Source organism: Zonotrichia albicollis, chromosome 23 (assembly GCF_047830755.1).
Source record: "Zonotrichia albicollis isolate bZonAlb1 chromosome 23, bZonAlb1.hap1, whole genome shotgun sequence".
Lineage (NCBI taxonomy): Eukaryota > Metazoa > Chordata > Aves > Passeriformes > Passerellidae > Zonotrichia > Zonotrichia albicollis.
In genome coordinates, this window is record NC_133841.1 from 2,753,228 (window position 1) to 2,768,229 (window position 15,002).

Here is a 15,002-nt window from a genome sequence, read left to right on the forward strand (position 1 = left end):
GGCTGTGAAGGCAGCCAGATGGACCCCGGGTAATAAATATGATAATATATGATAATTGTTAACTAAATCAGCCTGACCAACTCAAAACACTCTGCTGCTGAATCAGACAGGATTATAAATTACCCAGTAGGCTGGGAGCAGTGGAATTGTACACAATTCCTTGCAGAAATCAGCAAAGTTATCACACATAGGTAAAACTCTCAGCAATACCAAACCAAGGTGAAGGGTGTGGCTCTGAGGGTGTGAGGGCGATGGAGAGTTCCAGACCTCAGTATTCAGCTTTAAGAGCCTTTTACACTGCAAATTACGAAGGTGACTGAATTAAATATGAAAACTTTGTCAGTGAAACTTGAAATAGAGAGTTTCATGTTGAGTGTTTGACGTTGAAATTGAATGTCAGGCACTGAAATGCTCTCCCGTGGCCAATAGGATGTATTTCTAGAAATTCATGAGGGAGAATTTGGGTGGATCTGAAGGAAAGCCAAGGGGGATGGTACCTGCCTGACCCAAAAGGATGGTAGAAGGTGAAAAGAAGAAAAAGTAACTGAACATGGGTTGCTGCAGGTTGGGTCCATTTTTCTTAATGCCTACAGTTCCACAGGCTCAGTTTGTTTTCATGCTTAAATACACTTATTTTTATGAACAAATAAAAGAGATGAGCTCTGCCCTCATCTGCTTAGATTCTGCTGACTGTACCCACAATGGACATTTGTTGCCATGCAGCAGAATAATCTGTGACTTCAATTTGATATTTAAAGCAAGAGTTGAAGAGATTCCTCAGCCAGCAAAATACATCTAGTTCACCAGCTTCACTGGGGCAGGAAAAGGTGAAAAAAAGGTGAGAAAATACTTGTAAGAGGTGAAAAATAACCTGCTTTTCCCCCCTACTTTTGACTAGGTTTCCCCCTAGTTTCACACATTCACTTCTAGTGTATTAATAACAGGGTTTTGTTGATAGTGTAAATTGCATTTAATGTTAAATTAAAAATTGAAATTTTGAAATATTTATTAACTATTTTTAAATTTAACTTTAATTTAAAAATTTGAATTGTTTCATATGCGTTTATTTTTAAAACTGAATTGTTTATTGTGGTGTTCAAGTACATTTATAGAAACTCACATTCCACACTAGTAGTTCTAAATCATTATTTGATTTCAAAGCCATCAGTGTATTTCCTACTTTGTTTTATTCCCCTGTTTTTCTTTCTATGCTCTTTACCTCAATTCCATCTAGTGATAGTGAAAGGTTTTGCCAGCGTACACTTTTTAATATCCTGTACAATATATGAGTAGTTTTACTGATTTAATGGAATTGTTTATACTGCACCATGCTCACCAGGGGGGATGTAAAAACGAATTCTTACCCAACTGTTTTAATTACCAGCAGTTTCATAAGCTCTGGAATGAGGACAGACATTCACTGGGAAGTAGATTGAGACAATAAAACTCGTTTTTACATCAGCCGTTTGCAGGTGCTGGTTGGCAGAGGCTCAGCTGGTCTGGATTTAATTAGAACCACAGAAATGAAGCATTCTCTGCCACAGTATTAAGCTTCAGTGTTATTTTTTTTTCAAATTCAGCTTTAAAGTGACCTAAAATTGAGGGTGAGATGTTATTATTTGATGCCCACGTGGAGTTCACCCTGACACTTGTGGAATTTCACTACTATGTGAACAAAAGAGAGTTCTTTGCATTTTGAGAGATGGAATTTGTGAATAATGCAAAAATAGATACTTACTGGAAGAGGTGAAAATCTTACTTAAAACCAGAATGCCCTCTTGAACCAGGCCTAGAGTAGCAGAAGCTACTGAAGTCAGTATCAGGAAGTCACACATAAAGAAAATAGCCATGGTGACTGGATTTACCAGGAAAAAAGAGTAAGTTTTGTAGCAAAAAGATACTCACATATTGTAGTAAAGATTCTGAGGGAATTTGTGTCTTTCTAATTGCAGAGAGGATCTTAGAGAACACTTGTTACAATGCTACAGATTTTCCTATCTGCAACTTTTATTTTGCATTTTTCTTTTACTCCTTTCTACTTAAGGAGGAGACATTGACACACACAAAATCTGCATGGACAAACTCCATTTTAATACTTTTTTTATTGTAGTACTATCATTTACTTTGGTAAATTCGTATCCCTGTTTAAAGTGCCTTAAAGCAATTAAAACTTAGTTTAAATTCAAGTATTGTAAAATGTACAGAGTCTAAGCACAAAAAAAAAGCTGCATAGTGAAAATACTGGAGCAGGCTGATACATTCAGGATGCCAAGTACTCAGGTGGTAACAACAGCAGCTCATGATTCAGGTTCAGGATAATTAGCGAGTTTGATACAGTACAGACAGGACAGGGCAATATCAATGCATTGTTCTTACCATGAACAAAGGATGGAAGCATAAATTAACTCTGAAAGGATATGCAGTATCACTTTTGTACACATGCCATAAGTAATAAGGCAGATACTGACACTGAAATCAATCCTTTACATGCTGCTGTAATCCAGCAAATCCTGGGTGTGGATTCTGAGCCCCAGCAATCCCTGGGTTCCAGTGGGAGCTGTGACATCCATCCTCTTCAGAACCCTCACAAACAATCATTGTCAGCTTCATACAATCTTGTTTGAGTCTTTGTTTGAAATTTGTCCTGTAAGGTTTTAGAGAAGGATGGCTGTTCCTCTGTGTGCAGGGTTTCTCTTGGGGTTTGTGTTTGCCCACAGCTACTTTGGGTAGGAGTGGGGGGTTCTTGAGGGGTCTGGTTGAATTGTACTTGAATTTGTAGCCCTTATATTGCCCAGTCAATTTGAAGTAGTAACAGTTGTACCCTGGTGTAACAGTGACTTGTCACATGGATTAGATCAACAGCATCACTTACCTGTAGTGTTTGGCAGAAGAGGAATTTGTTGAAGATATTTTAATGCACATTGTTGTTATAAACAAAATTAATGGAATACCAGCCTTCAAATGGTTGATTCCTCCCTTTTGAACAATTAGAGAGTAATTTCATTTGCCTTGACTAAAAGACTTGTAGTACAAGGGTGTGTTTGAACACATAAGAAAATGATTGATTTTTCAGGGGAAATTACTGCTTCAAAATCAGTTGAACAATATGGCTAAAATGTTACTGCATGTAACAACACTTTTAAAATGGATGTATACAGATGTAAAGTCATTTTGCTCAGTTGTTGCCTGAAGAAAAGGAATTTAAAAATACTAGCCACTTTTTAAAGAAAACTCTTTGTTAATAGTTCATGTATTTTAAGAGTATTTTCGTATGTAATTTTTGCTGTTAGAAAGAATTATTTTAAAATATATTTCTAGAAGTATGACAGCTGTGATATAAATTATTGCAAGGATTCACCAGTCATTTTATGAATGGAATATTGAATAATTAAGAGAAGCAAATAGGCATTTCTCATTTTTGGAAAGAGAAAACAAGTTCTCTTTTACAAAGGCAGAATATGTCAAACTATAAATTTTTGTAATATTTGGTGAAATTCTACAAAACAACAACAATGAGAATATGAAAGGGCTGTACCCAGAGTATAAAACCAGTAGAAGTTGGGTTTCTTGGAATTGGAACCCCCTTTCCTTTAAAGGACTTGAATGGTTTGATTGTATTGATCCGAGTGCTGGGTGAGCGGTTGTGGCTGTGGCCGACAGCAGCCCTGGCAGTCCATCCACTGCTTATCTCCGGAGCCCCTTGGGGATGCACTCTGAGGGAATTGGCTGAGTTAAGGTTTGATGGATGGGATGCTGCAGGATCTCCTCATCACCAGCCTGACTTCAATGTCAGGGAGGGTTTTCTTTTTTGTGTGCAAGCACCCTTCCTCTGTGGCTGCCAGGTGCAGATCAAAGCGCAAGGAAACGGACTTTTTCCTTAAGCGAGGGTTGTCCTTAAAGAAAGAACCTTCCCATTCCTTGATCACTTCATCCACTTTTTCTGTCCTGAAACAATAAAGAAAATGTATTTATGATTTTTTCAGGCTATATTAGTTACCTATCTTCATAATTGCTTTTAAAACAGAGAGAAATGACATCACAAAGAGTTATTTTATATATACTGAGATAGCAGTGGTGTCTTTTTTTCCAGGTTCATTCTGCAAAGAAGCTAAATAAAGGGTGAGGGTTCATTATGTTCTTGTTTTTGTGCTTTTAGGTAGACATGGCTACGAAACCACTGCTCCAAATACTTTAGGCAGTTTGTTTCCAAGGAGAAAGTTTGGAATCCAAGCTCAAAAATTTTGCAAGAAACCTCAGTACTGTAGTGGGCAGGACAGAATTCCTGCATCTGAAAAACCTTCAGAATAGGGAGGAGAAAATCTAGTTTGGACTCAAACCTCAGAATGTGGAGCTATATTACATTAAAGAGAAAAAAGGGCAGAAGTAAAATAGGCTGATGCAGGAATATTGAGGCACCCAAATCCTGTTGATTCAATTCTCTGTGTGTGTGTCAGAATTCAGATCTGAAAGTCAGGCTCTGGGGCCTCACCCAGCTGAGTACACTGCACCCAACAGAGTAACTCTGTGCAGATCTGAGTGTGTGATGAACAAAAACAAATGTCACCTATGGGGTGAGGCTGGTGGACCTTATGATGACATTAATTTGTTTCAGCAGCTGATTATGGTTCAGTGCTAGGAATGGCCCACTACAGTGTGTTTAAAGGTAACATTAAATTACTCTACAAAAAAAGCTTAAAGAGCAGGAGGGAAAAAAAAAATTAAGTAAATCCAATACTATTAAAGTAATTTCAGGTGAATAACACATCTTTACAGACTTTCACATGCCTCCTTGGGAGCCAGGCTCTCCCTCCCCTGTGTGGGGAAACGTAGGAGTTTCCAAGGAGCAAGTTGGAGCAGCTGAGCCTGAATTTATGTGCATAAATATGCCCCAGAGGGACTTCCCAAATGTGGTCTGGGCTCTTTGCTTTCAGCTTTAGTGAGATGAATTATTCATAGTTTCATTCTTAACAGAAATAGAAATTACAAATCAGAAGCACCAGCATGGTATTGTTTGCTTATGATGCCAATGTTAATAAAAAGAACTTTTAAATGTAATGTATTGTTAAACACTGCCATTCAGTGCACCTTCAGGAGCTCTCACTGCTTCTGAAGCTGCTGGGCTATGTGGGCACGATATAACAGATACCAAATAACGGAAAACTCAAAGCTGCTGAAACGTAACCTCCACCCTTTCCTTCCAATTGTTATTTTGTGAAATTCCTGTTTATCTTACTGTACAGTGCCATGAGCTTCAGCACTTTCCTTCATGATGTTTCCATCTAGGATTGCTTGTTTTGTCATCAGCTCCACCTTCTTTGGTTTGTGCTTCTTTACATCCTCTGTAAAAGAATATGCAGGCAGTGAGCAAGGGTAGTACACAGGACCTGGAGGTTTTCCCCATGCATTGGAAAAGGTCTTTTTTTAACATTCAGGAGTTTGTCAGTAGTTGTGAACAGTTAGGGCCAAAATCCCTTAAGGAGAAGGTGCCTGAAACAACTCACCTGAAGGCAGCATAAAGGTGATCTTGCTAGTGCTGGGTTTTTTGTCATCCTTCTGGGCAGGTATTGAGCAACGGAACCTGCAAAAAAAAAAAAAAAAAAAAAGATTACAGGCATCTAGTACTATTGAATGATTGTAATTCCTAACTTGTCATATGAACAGCTGTGAGAAATTTAAAAGTGTTAGAATAATGAGAAGTTCTGTTTGATCGTGGTAACTGTTTGTTGGGATTTCTAATTCTGTGCCTAGAGCTGGAGGAAGAGAGCTGTGCCTTTCGGCTGTTAACCGAAAGGTTGGTGGTTCGAGCCCACCCAGGGACGCCAAGTGCCCGGCATCTCGGCTGTTTGAGGGGCCTGGAAAGGCCCGAGGTGGCCTTGGGACAGCCCGCGTATCGAAGGACGAGAAGAGGCTTCAGTTCTTCTTTCGGTTTTTATGTTTATTAATTGTTTATCTAAAAGATGTTCTTTCAGCCGAACAGAGATCTGCTCAGCAGCCAGCCATGAGCACACTGTCTGCCCTCCGGGGCAGCCACCTATCTTTATACCCATTGTTACGTGTACAATATTTATCATTTTTCCCCAATACCATTTATTCTTATTACTCGGTGCACTCTCAGTAATAACCAATCCAAAGGTGCCACCATCACCAGAGAAGATGGAGGAGAAGAAGAAGAAGAAGAAGGACAGGACACACCCCAGTTCCTCCATCTTACTCCTCTAAACCCCCCTGTACATAAATCCTAAACCCTGTGTCTCACCCTCTAATTAACTAATCCCTTCACCATTCACCCCGGTGAAGCCCTCATCCTTGTCGTCTCCTGTGTAGGACCAAAGTCCAGCCACCAGACACTTCTGGCAACATTCCAGGACTCCCGAGCCCCCCCAAGGTGGTCTCGGTGGCTCAGCACCTCAGGACTGAGATCCTGAGATCCGACATTTCTGACAATATCTGTGCAGTTTCCTGCAGGGGGCTGTCCTGGTGTGAGACAGGGACTCCCTGCCCAGCACTTCCCGTGTGTGGGCTGTCCCCGTGGGCTGTGACACCTGAGGGCACACAGGGCCCCAGTGACCCACGGTGAGGCTGCAGTGACTGAGCTGCTCTTTGCCATGTGTGTGAGACACTGAGCACCAAAACCTCCCCACTCACTGAAGCTACCTTCTAATGAAACCTTTTCTAAGATTTTATACTGTATTTTTTTTTTAATATTTAGCTCATGTATTTACAATTCTGATTGAGACCTTCAGAAATGGAAGATAAATGTGAGATCTTTTTCTGTAAGCAGCGAGTACCTGCTCTCTTCTTGCTCCAGCAGACTGCGATACGTCGCTATCTCCTCCTCCAGCTTCATCCTCGTGTTCAGGAGGATTTCATGCTCTCGAAGCTGTTTCTCAATTCCTCTTCTCACTTCCAACAACTCTTTCTCCAAGCATTCAATCTCACCTTCCAAATTTTGTAGCTGCATGTGGTACTGCTGCTCCGTGGCCCGCAGTGAACGTTCCAAACCCTTTTCCTGTGAAATTGAAGTCGTATTTTAAGATTTGAAAAGTTGGTGTGCAAAGATGTTACAGACATACATGGTTTCATTAACAAACTGTATTTTTACATAAGTTCTTGTAAGATTATTCTTTAAGAACAGGAGTGAAAGTATTTCAAGGTAATACTTTGGCTGAGAAGTTTTCTAGTGAAATCTGTGGTAATTTAAAATCAGATGAAAGTGTAGCCATGTCTTGCACAACAACCCACTGCCTTGAGTTTACAGATCTCTGATTTTACAGTTAAACAATGTCCAGCTCAGTGCTGTATGAAGTGTCTGTGTGCTCTTGGAGATTTCTGTACTGCTGAATTGAGCAAACGGCTGACATTTTATCACAAATGAATTGATGAATTTGGTCCACACATTAAAAAAAGTCATAAACATGCTGTGAATTGGTAAGGCAGAATGAGCAGGAGCTTGGTGAGAGATTATCATGTAAATATATGCTTGAGAGGTGGGAAAACAGGACACCACACGTGTCTGGAGTGGCAGATCCTGCTCCAGAACATGTGCTGGGTCAGTGTGTGTGAGTGAGGGCTCTGTGAGGAGCTGCAGCCCCCCAGATGAGGGATTTCTGCAGTGTGGTGGCTGTGACTGTCACAGAAATTGACTGCGGGATAGTTTACATCAAGGACAAGACTCCATTTTTCTGTGAGATTTCAAGTTTCATTTCTGACTCTTACCACAGCATGGAGAGACTCAATTTCCACCTGCATGTGGTGCCACTGCCGTCGGGCTTCGCACAGTTCTGCTCTGGCTGCCTTTAGTGCTTCTGCATCTTTGTCCATTCTTTTACTTGTACCTTCTTCTAACTACAGGGGATATACAAAAGACAACAATATTAAAAATATTCAAATAACAATAATAAATTGTCACATAAAATGGTCTGGTTGGAATTTTTGTTAAGAATTGTATAAATGTGTGAAAGGTCACAGTGAGGAGTTAATATTTTCTGTACTGTGTAGAGAGAAAGCCTTTATCCCAGTGTCTTTGATGGAAAATGGTTGGCCACATCTCTATCCCTGGCACCTTTGTCCTAGAGGAATTCTCATACAAATTACCCAATTGTATTGAGACCTTACCTCTGGAGTAAAGGGGCTTAGAGGAGTTGCAGATGGTTCAAGCTTCCAAGTTTGAATAAGGTGCTTTGATTTTAATGCATTTTTGATTTCAGAATTTTGGGGTTTTTTCCTTTTATCCTGTTAAAGGCTGTTTTTTAAAACCACTCCTGATCATGTGTGAGGTCATTTTGAATTTAGACTTATCTTTGATTTTGATATGTTCCTGCATGTAACTTCCAGAATGATTGCTTAGCTTACAGAAGTTCTTTTTCTTTTTTGATTCTGAGTTTCCCTGCAAGTGGTGAAGATGCCCTAAGCCTTTGAAACAGCACTTGCTCTTTTGCATATTTTGCTACTTTATGCAGGCCCTTATGATGACATTGACTTTGAGAAAATAATCTCTTTAATTCAAGTCTTATGAACTAAGGAAAATAAGGGTTTAGTTCCCCTACACATACTGACCTATTGCAACTTTACCAGCTGATCATTTTGCTGAAAATCTTGTGAAAATTTTGGTGAAAATCCACAAGTGACCCCTCAATGTTCTTTACTTCCCCTTTCTTGCCTGGGTACTGCAGAATTTATGTGACAGGATCAAAGCAATGTGCATTGGCTGCTTTGTGCCAGCACAGAGATAAACTTGGCTTCCCTGTCGGGCGTGCAGCTGCCGTGTGTCTGGCACTGCTGCTGGATCAGCCAGGCTGCAGCAGCGCCTGGCCTGTCCTTAAAACAAACCTCTGGGATCATCCCTGCAATACCTGACTACAAGGTGACAGAATTCCTGATTCCCCCCCCTTGAATTTCTTTACATTTGGTGGCTCAAAATTGTTTTGCTATTTGATTTCAGCTGAGTTTAGAGCTGTTTGTATGTAAATCCTTAACAGCAGCATTGTGTGTTGGTAACATTTAATCAAGTTGTATGGGAAAATTGATATTTGCTGAAGAGCAAAACATAGTTTTTACTGTGAGCAATAGAAAATAGTTCCTGCAAAGGTACAGTGTACTTTAGCAGAGGGCTAAAAATGGCAAAGATTGCTGTATATAAAAGGATGCTCTTCAGGATTCTTTTTTCCTCTGAGATAAGTACATGGAGCTAGAGGTTACCCTGTTACAGCCTATGTCATCATCCCTTAAATCCCAGCAATAGCCCGGCTGCAGGGACAGAAAGCATCCTGATGAATTACACAGCATTCGTTCAGCGTGAATCCATACCCTTGACAAAATCTATTTCCGATTCTTCTAGTTCACATCTTACTGCGGTAAAATCCACGTCCCTTCCCCGAAAATCTGCTGCATTGAAAGGAATTACTGTACCTCATAGAGGCTGCGGGAGGAACTGTACGGCCAGGGAATGGCTCCGTACTCTGCAAGGTGTGTGGCTGTGAGGAGGCATTACCTGCGTCCTTGCTGAGCTGACGGTCTTTATCTGATTTCGGGTGATGAGCGAGTCATACTTTGCCCTGATCTCTCGGCGGAGCCGAGCCGGCTCCATCCTCCTCCTCCTCCTCCTCCCATCCTCCCCGGCTCCCGGCTCCGCTGCCGGCGGCGCGGGGCTGCGGCCGCGGGGCCGTTAAAGCGGCAGCGGCCCAATTTGGGGAGTGCAGGGGGCTCAGAGCCTGTCAGCCCGTCCTGGCAGCAGGTTACTGCAGCAAAGGATAGCGCTAAAAGAACTATTCCTAAATTAAGCGCCTAAATTAATATACCAACGTCTTAATGGTTTTTGTGACGCTGTAACTGTGGGGTTTTATAACCTCAGAAATGTGAGGGTAAGAGAGAGAAAGCAAAGGATAAAGTTGCAGTTGCCCCGCATGAATGTTGTTCTCTGGCAAGAGGACATGGAAAGGCAGAGCTTTCCAGCAGCATGGCTGGGCTGCTGGCAGTGGCATTGGAGGTGTCTCCACCATTGTTAGGGGTGTCACAGAATTTCCATCCCTGAAGGTGCTTGAGACTCAGTGAGATGAAGCCTCGGGTGTCTGACCTGACCCACTGTTGAGGACTGTCCCATTTCAGAAACGAGCTGGGCTCCTGGGCATCCTCTTTTATGGGCAGAAACACCACAAGGAGGGAGAGGAACCAGCACTTCTGGTGGTGAGCAGTGCTGGTGCAACTTGTGGTAAGGGCTTTGGCTCCTCTTCTCCAGAGGGCAAAGTTCTGGTGAATGTACACTCATCACTGCTGTCAGGAAAAGGGTCTGGGTTGTCTCTGATGGTGTTTCAGAACCTGTGCCAGGTGTTGGTGTGCTCAGTACACACAACACACAAAGTATGTGAGGTTCTTCCCCTTCCCTGGCAGCTCCCAGGCAGGTCCAGCACAGGTTGTCTGTGCTGTGCTTAATTTCCTGCTCACTGGAGCACTGTGTGATCCCAATGTTCTTGTCTGCTAAGAGTGACTCTTACCTATTTCCTTTTACCTCTTGTTTATTTTTTTTTCGGTAGTGCACAATACGAGATATGCATTTTAAAAAATCCAATTTCAATAGAAATTGAAAATTTAGCAAAGAGAGAAATGCATTTTTGGCTCTAAATGAGAATATACAATAAAACAGGCAGTAAACTTTCATAAGACACACATCTTTTTAAAGTCAAAGTATTGTTCCACTTAAAAGTCTCCTGCTGTGAAAAGGCTTCCCTGTTCTTGGCTGTGTCTGTTGGCACATGTGAAAGGATCTTGTGTTTGGATTTTCTTTTCCTTAGCTGACTGTCTTCCAGTTGTTGTCCACTCTCTTTTCTAAAAGTGTCTTAATTATCCTTGTTCTGTGTAGTTCTAAATCCAAAATATTGTCCGTGTTTGTCATTGATGGGACGAGAACAGTTACATAAGAAAACAATCAGGAATCCATCAAACACAAGGTATTGCACTTGGGATGGTATAAACTAATGCTTTCTTTTTCTATCTTTTTTCAGGTGTAAAGGGAACACGTGGCTATGAGATTCCTGAAGGCTGAAGGGAGGCAGGTGTAAGCAGTTGCATCTTTCCTAGGACTTATGGAACTTTGAATTCTAGCTGCTTTCAGTGTTCATATTTTATTGCTGGTTCACCACACAGCTGCAGGGTGTCGTGGAGAATAAAGGGAGACCAATACATTAAAGCTTGTGAGTCCTTTTTATTAGGGATGAAAACTGAAAAATGAGATTAGAACAGCAAAATTATTTTATCTATTGATTACTAAAGATTATAAAATGGCAATTCTGATTAAATGTGTGCTTCATATTTCTGGTTATTGAACAGAGATTTGATGATATTTTTAAAGAACACAATGGAAATCATACAGGTAAGGCTGATAGAGTGAAGCAGGAAATGTATGTCTGCAAGGAATGAAAGTGCCAACTTTGTCTTATCTAAAAGATTGTGAGTACAAAGCCAAATGTTTTATCACTTCATACAAAAGAATAAAGTTATTTATCCATTTTGGCTGGGAGCAAATGGATCCTTTGCCACATCAGATTGTGCCTCATATCTTCTCTTCAACTTCCTTAACGTGGGATGCAACAACTTTTCCATCTACCACTTCTTCGACAATTGTCTTGATCTTTCTAGTTTTGGTTGGATCTAAACATCATGAACAAAACAAAGAATATTTATAGTGTGTTAAAAATGATAAACCCAAATGATAACATGATGCAGCACATGACCAGGTACCCCCTTTTCCTTTCCAACTGGCTTCTGATTTTAATGAACTCTCTGATGTAGTTAAACAGGATAACATGTATTATTTGATTTGTAAGAATGACTTTAGAAACAAAATTTTATTCAATCAAGTTCTACCTACCTTGAGAAGAGTCCAGTGATTGTGTTTGAGATTTGGACCCTGTCAGGGATGAGCTTTCAAGTGTAACTGCCTGTCCAGCACCCCTAAAAAGGGAATCAGAGACACCACTATTGCAGGATGTGTGATAGGATCAGGATAAATTCCCTTTTCATGGTGACTTTGATAGGTTATATAAATAGTGAGCAGAATGGCTCACTCTCCTCAGTCACACTGATATTTCAGATCACTGTATGTGCCTTATTGTCACTTGGAGAATGTTCCACTTATTTCACCTCTTTTTTTCCTGGAAAGGATTTTGCTACAGAAAATAAACGCAAGGAGATATTTTGTGTCAAGCAGTTCCTTACACAAACTCTCCATCCAGCAGGCGCCGGTAGGTTTCAATCTCCATTTCCAGACGAGTCTTGATGTCTAGGAGCTGCTGGTACTCGGCGTTCTGGCGCTCCATGTCAGCCCTGACCTGGAAAAGCTGCGACTCCAGGTTCCCGATCTGCATTTGGATTTGTGACAGCTGAGCGCAGTAACCACCTTCTGTTTCTGCTAAAGTGTCTTCCAGGGATTTTTTCTGTGTAAAGATATTAAATAATCTCTGGTTAAGGAAAAAAATCTCTTAACAAAACCAACTGAAGTAGTTTAAGGGAGTGAGCACAGCTGCATTACTCAGAAGGTTTTATTTTCTTTTTGAAAATACCGGTTTGAAAACTTTCCCTTGTCACTTCCCTAAATGTAATGTAAAACTCTGCTTTGTGACATGCTCTTTGCAATCCAGTTAGATATATTCCTGCTATTTAGGAACTAAAAGAATATAGGATTTAATCGGAAAGAAATGCAAACCCTCAATTCTATGGTGGAATAGGATTAGGTCTAAAAAGACTCTTGAAGTTGCTGAATTGGCTCTGAGCAGTCAGCAGCTTCCCAGAACGTACCATGGCGAGCTGAGACTGCAGCTCTATTTCCAAGCTCTGGAGAGTCCTTTTCAAATCTGTGATCTCGCTCTTTCCTGACTGGAGCTGCTCAGTGTGAGTGGAGATTTCCCTTTTCAGCTCCCCGCTCTGAAATGACAAGGAAGAATGGGGTGTAATTTTACTGTTCCAAGTATTGAACTCATTTTCCCATGCATTTCACTGAGTTTGCTCTCTCTGGTTGTTACTTTTTCATTGAACCACGCTTCGGCCTCTTTACGGTTTTGCTCGGCAATGACTTCGTATTGTCCCCTCATATCATTCAGAAGCTTGGTCAGATCAGTCCCTGGAGCAGCGTCCATTTCCACACTGACTTGGCCAAATTCACTGCTTTGGATGCCCTGAAGCTCCTGGAGACATTGAAAATAAAGAGAAGGTTCTGTTAATAAAATACAAAATAGTTATACCAAAATATATGTAAAGAAATATACATGATACAAATTCTGTTTCAACAAGGATCTGTAGATTGTTTGTCGTACTCTTTCAGCAAACTCAAAAATTGACAGCAAACACAACCTATAATGAAACCCAGGAACTCCCACTGGCTTAAACAAGGGAGTAAGTTGATGTGTCACAATTTCATGTATCTTGTTATCAATTTACAAAGGAAAAAAAATTACCTCTTCATGATTCTTCTTGAGATAAGCCAGTTCTTCATTCAGGCTTTCAATCTGCATCTCCAGATCTGCCCTGGTCATGGTCAGCTCATCCAGGACTCTGCGCAGACCGTTGATGTCAGCCTCCACGCTCTGCCGAAGAGCCACTTCATTCTCATATCTATGCATAAAGGAATTAAATATTATTTTTTACATGGCCAGTGAGGTCAAATGCAGACTATTAATGTATTTTAGCTTTAATTTGAAAACTTAATACACATAATTATTATAATACTGTTTAATAATTATACTACAAGTATTCTACAAGGAAAGAGATTTTTAGTACGAAAGAATTTTTTCCTTAAGGAGTTTTTATAACATTAAGATAGCCTTACTTCAGTCTGAAGTCATCAGCAGCCAGTCTGGCATTATCGACCTGCAGAATGATCCTTGCATTGTCGATGGTTGCATTGATGATCTAGAATACAAACAGTATTCAGAGAATGATGTTACAGCCCAAAGGCTTCATGGCTTTGCAATGGCTTTAAACTTTGTGTTCTACAAGGGTTTGTAGAGCTGCATTCCATCACTGCCTTCTCCTTTATTCAGATTAGACAAATCACAGCTACGGAACTGCTTTAATGTACAGGAAAAATTCACCACGTCACCAGTGCAGGGTGACAGAGGTCATTGCAAATGTCAGTACCAAAGGATAAATGTGCTCCTGGTTGCTGAAAGAAATCAGTTATTTTCATTAATACTATTAAGTGGGTTACAACTATAAAGATACATGAAATACATTGCTTGGCTACCTTATTTCGAAGATCTTCAATGATGGGGTAGAATTTACTGTAGTCATTCCCAGATCCAGGGGTGCCAGTGCCAGGGCCATTTTTCTCATACCATTCACGGATTTTGCGCTCCAGCTCAGTGTTGGCATCCTCCAGGGACCTCACTTTGTCCAGATATGCAGCCAGACGGTCGTTGAGGTTCTGCATTGTCTCTTTTTTTGAGCCAGAAAGAATGCCACCATCGCCAGCACCAGCAGGGCCAAACCCACCTCCATAACCAGTCCCTAAGCCACCACCAAAGCCACTTCCAAAAGCAGCACCTGAGCTGCTGCCAAAACCACTTCCCAAACCTCCCCCAAACCCACTGCCTAAGCCACTTCCATAGCCAGCACCCAAACCACCTCCATAGCTTCCACCAAAACCACTGCTTAAGCTGCTCCCCAGTCCTGCGCCTGAGCTGCCCCCAAAGCCCCCACCAAAGCCAGAGCTTGAACCCAACAGAGAAGCTGCACCAAAGCCTCCACCAGACCCCCCACCAAAGCCAAGCCCACTGCCACCAAAGCCTCCTCCACCACCAGAACTGGACATCCTCAGAGATCCCCCTCCGATTCCGCTGCGAGAGGAGAATTGCCGGGACCCGCCGCTCGTGCGCACGGAAAGGGCCATGGTGCTCGGGGTGCCTGGGTCTGCCCCGTGCAGGATACAACAGAGAGCAGAGCAGGAGCAGGGGCAGCTTTATAGGGACAGCAGTGGGTGTTTCAGGAGGAGTCCCCACCTCCTGGGGAGAGCT

General features: G+C 41.5%; 2 protein-coding genes across 3 annotated transcripts; both read right to left on the reverse strand.

Moving 5' to 3' along the window:
- Window positions 1-2,083: 2,083 nt before the first annotated feature.
- KRT222 (keratin 222) lies at window positions 2,084-9,663 on the reverse strand. Of its 2 annotated transcripts, none has more exons than XM_005494390.4 (6): window positions 9,491-9,663; window positions 7,717-7,845; window positions 6,789-7,009; window positions 5,502-5,578; window positions 5,234-5,339; window positions 2,084-3,945 (listed from the first exon to the last, which is right to left on the reverse strand). In XM_005494390.4, the coding sequence occupies exons 1-6, from the start codon at window positions 9,584-9,586 to the stop codon at window positions 3,732-3,734; spliced, it is 843 nt and encodes a 280-aa protein (XP_005494447.1). In that variant the 5' UTR covers window positions 9,587-9,663; the 3' UTR covers window positions 2,084-3,731. The 2 variants fall into 2 exon arrangements, with proteins under 2 accessions (XP_005494447.1, XP_014127753.1); XM_014272278.3 differs by having other exon boundaries at window positions 9,409-9,550.
- Window positions 9,664-11,281: 1,618 nt separating this feature from the next.
- Window positions 11,282-14,905, reverse strand: LOC102069962 (keratin, type I cytoskeletal 12). Its single transcript, XM_005494386.3, has 8 exons — window positions 14,234-14,905; window positions 13,817-13,899; window positions 13,446-13,602; window positions 13,014-13,175; window positions 12,790-12,915; window positions 12,211-12,428; window positions 11,864-11,946; window positions 11,282-11,643 (listed from the first exon to the last, which is right to left on the reverse strand). Exons 1-8 carry the CDS (start codon window positions 14,876-14,878, stop codon window positions 11,546-11,548), a joined length of 1,572 nt encoding a protein of 523 aa, XP_005494443.1. The 5' UTR covers window positions 14,879-14,905; the 3' UTR covers window positions 11,282-11,545.
- Between the last annotated feature and the right edge of the window lie 97 nt (window positions 14,906-15,002).

Excerpts from the sequence above, each read along its gene's own strand:
- KRT222 (XM_005494390.4), bottom strand. The coding sequence starts at position 9,586 with ATGGAGCCGGCTCGGCTCCGCCGAGAGATCAGGGCAAAGTATGACTCG. Across the intron at positions 5,340-5,501 it reads CACCTTTATGCTGCCTTCAG|AGGATGTAAAGAAGCACAAA; the intron begins GTGAGTTGTTTC and ends ATTCTTTTACAG. Across the intron at positions 3,946-5,233 it reads GAAGCTCATGGCACTGTACA|GACAGAAAAAGTGGATGAAG; the intron begins GTAAGATAAACA and ends TTATTGTTTCAG.
- LOC102069962 (XM_005494386.3), bottom strand. The coding sequence starts at position 14,878 with ATGGCCCTTTCCGTGCGCACGAGCGGCGGGTCCCGGCAATTCTCCTCT. Across the intron at positions 12,916-13,013 it reads AAGCGTGGTTCAATGAAAAA|AGCGGGGAGCTGAAAAGGGA; the intron begins GTAACAACCAGA and ends TTGTCATTTCAG. Across the intron at positions 12,429-12,789 it reads TGCAGTCTCAGCTCGCCATG|AAAAAATCCCTGGAAGACAC; the intron begins GTACGTTCTGGG and ends ATCTTTACACAG.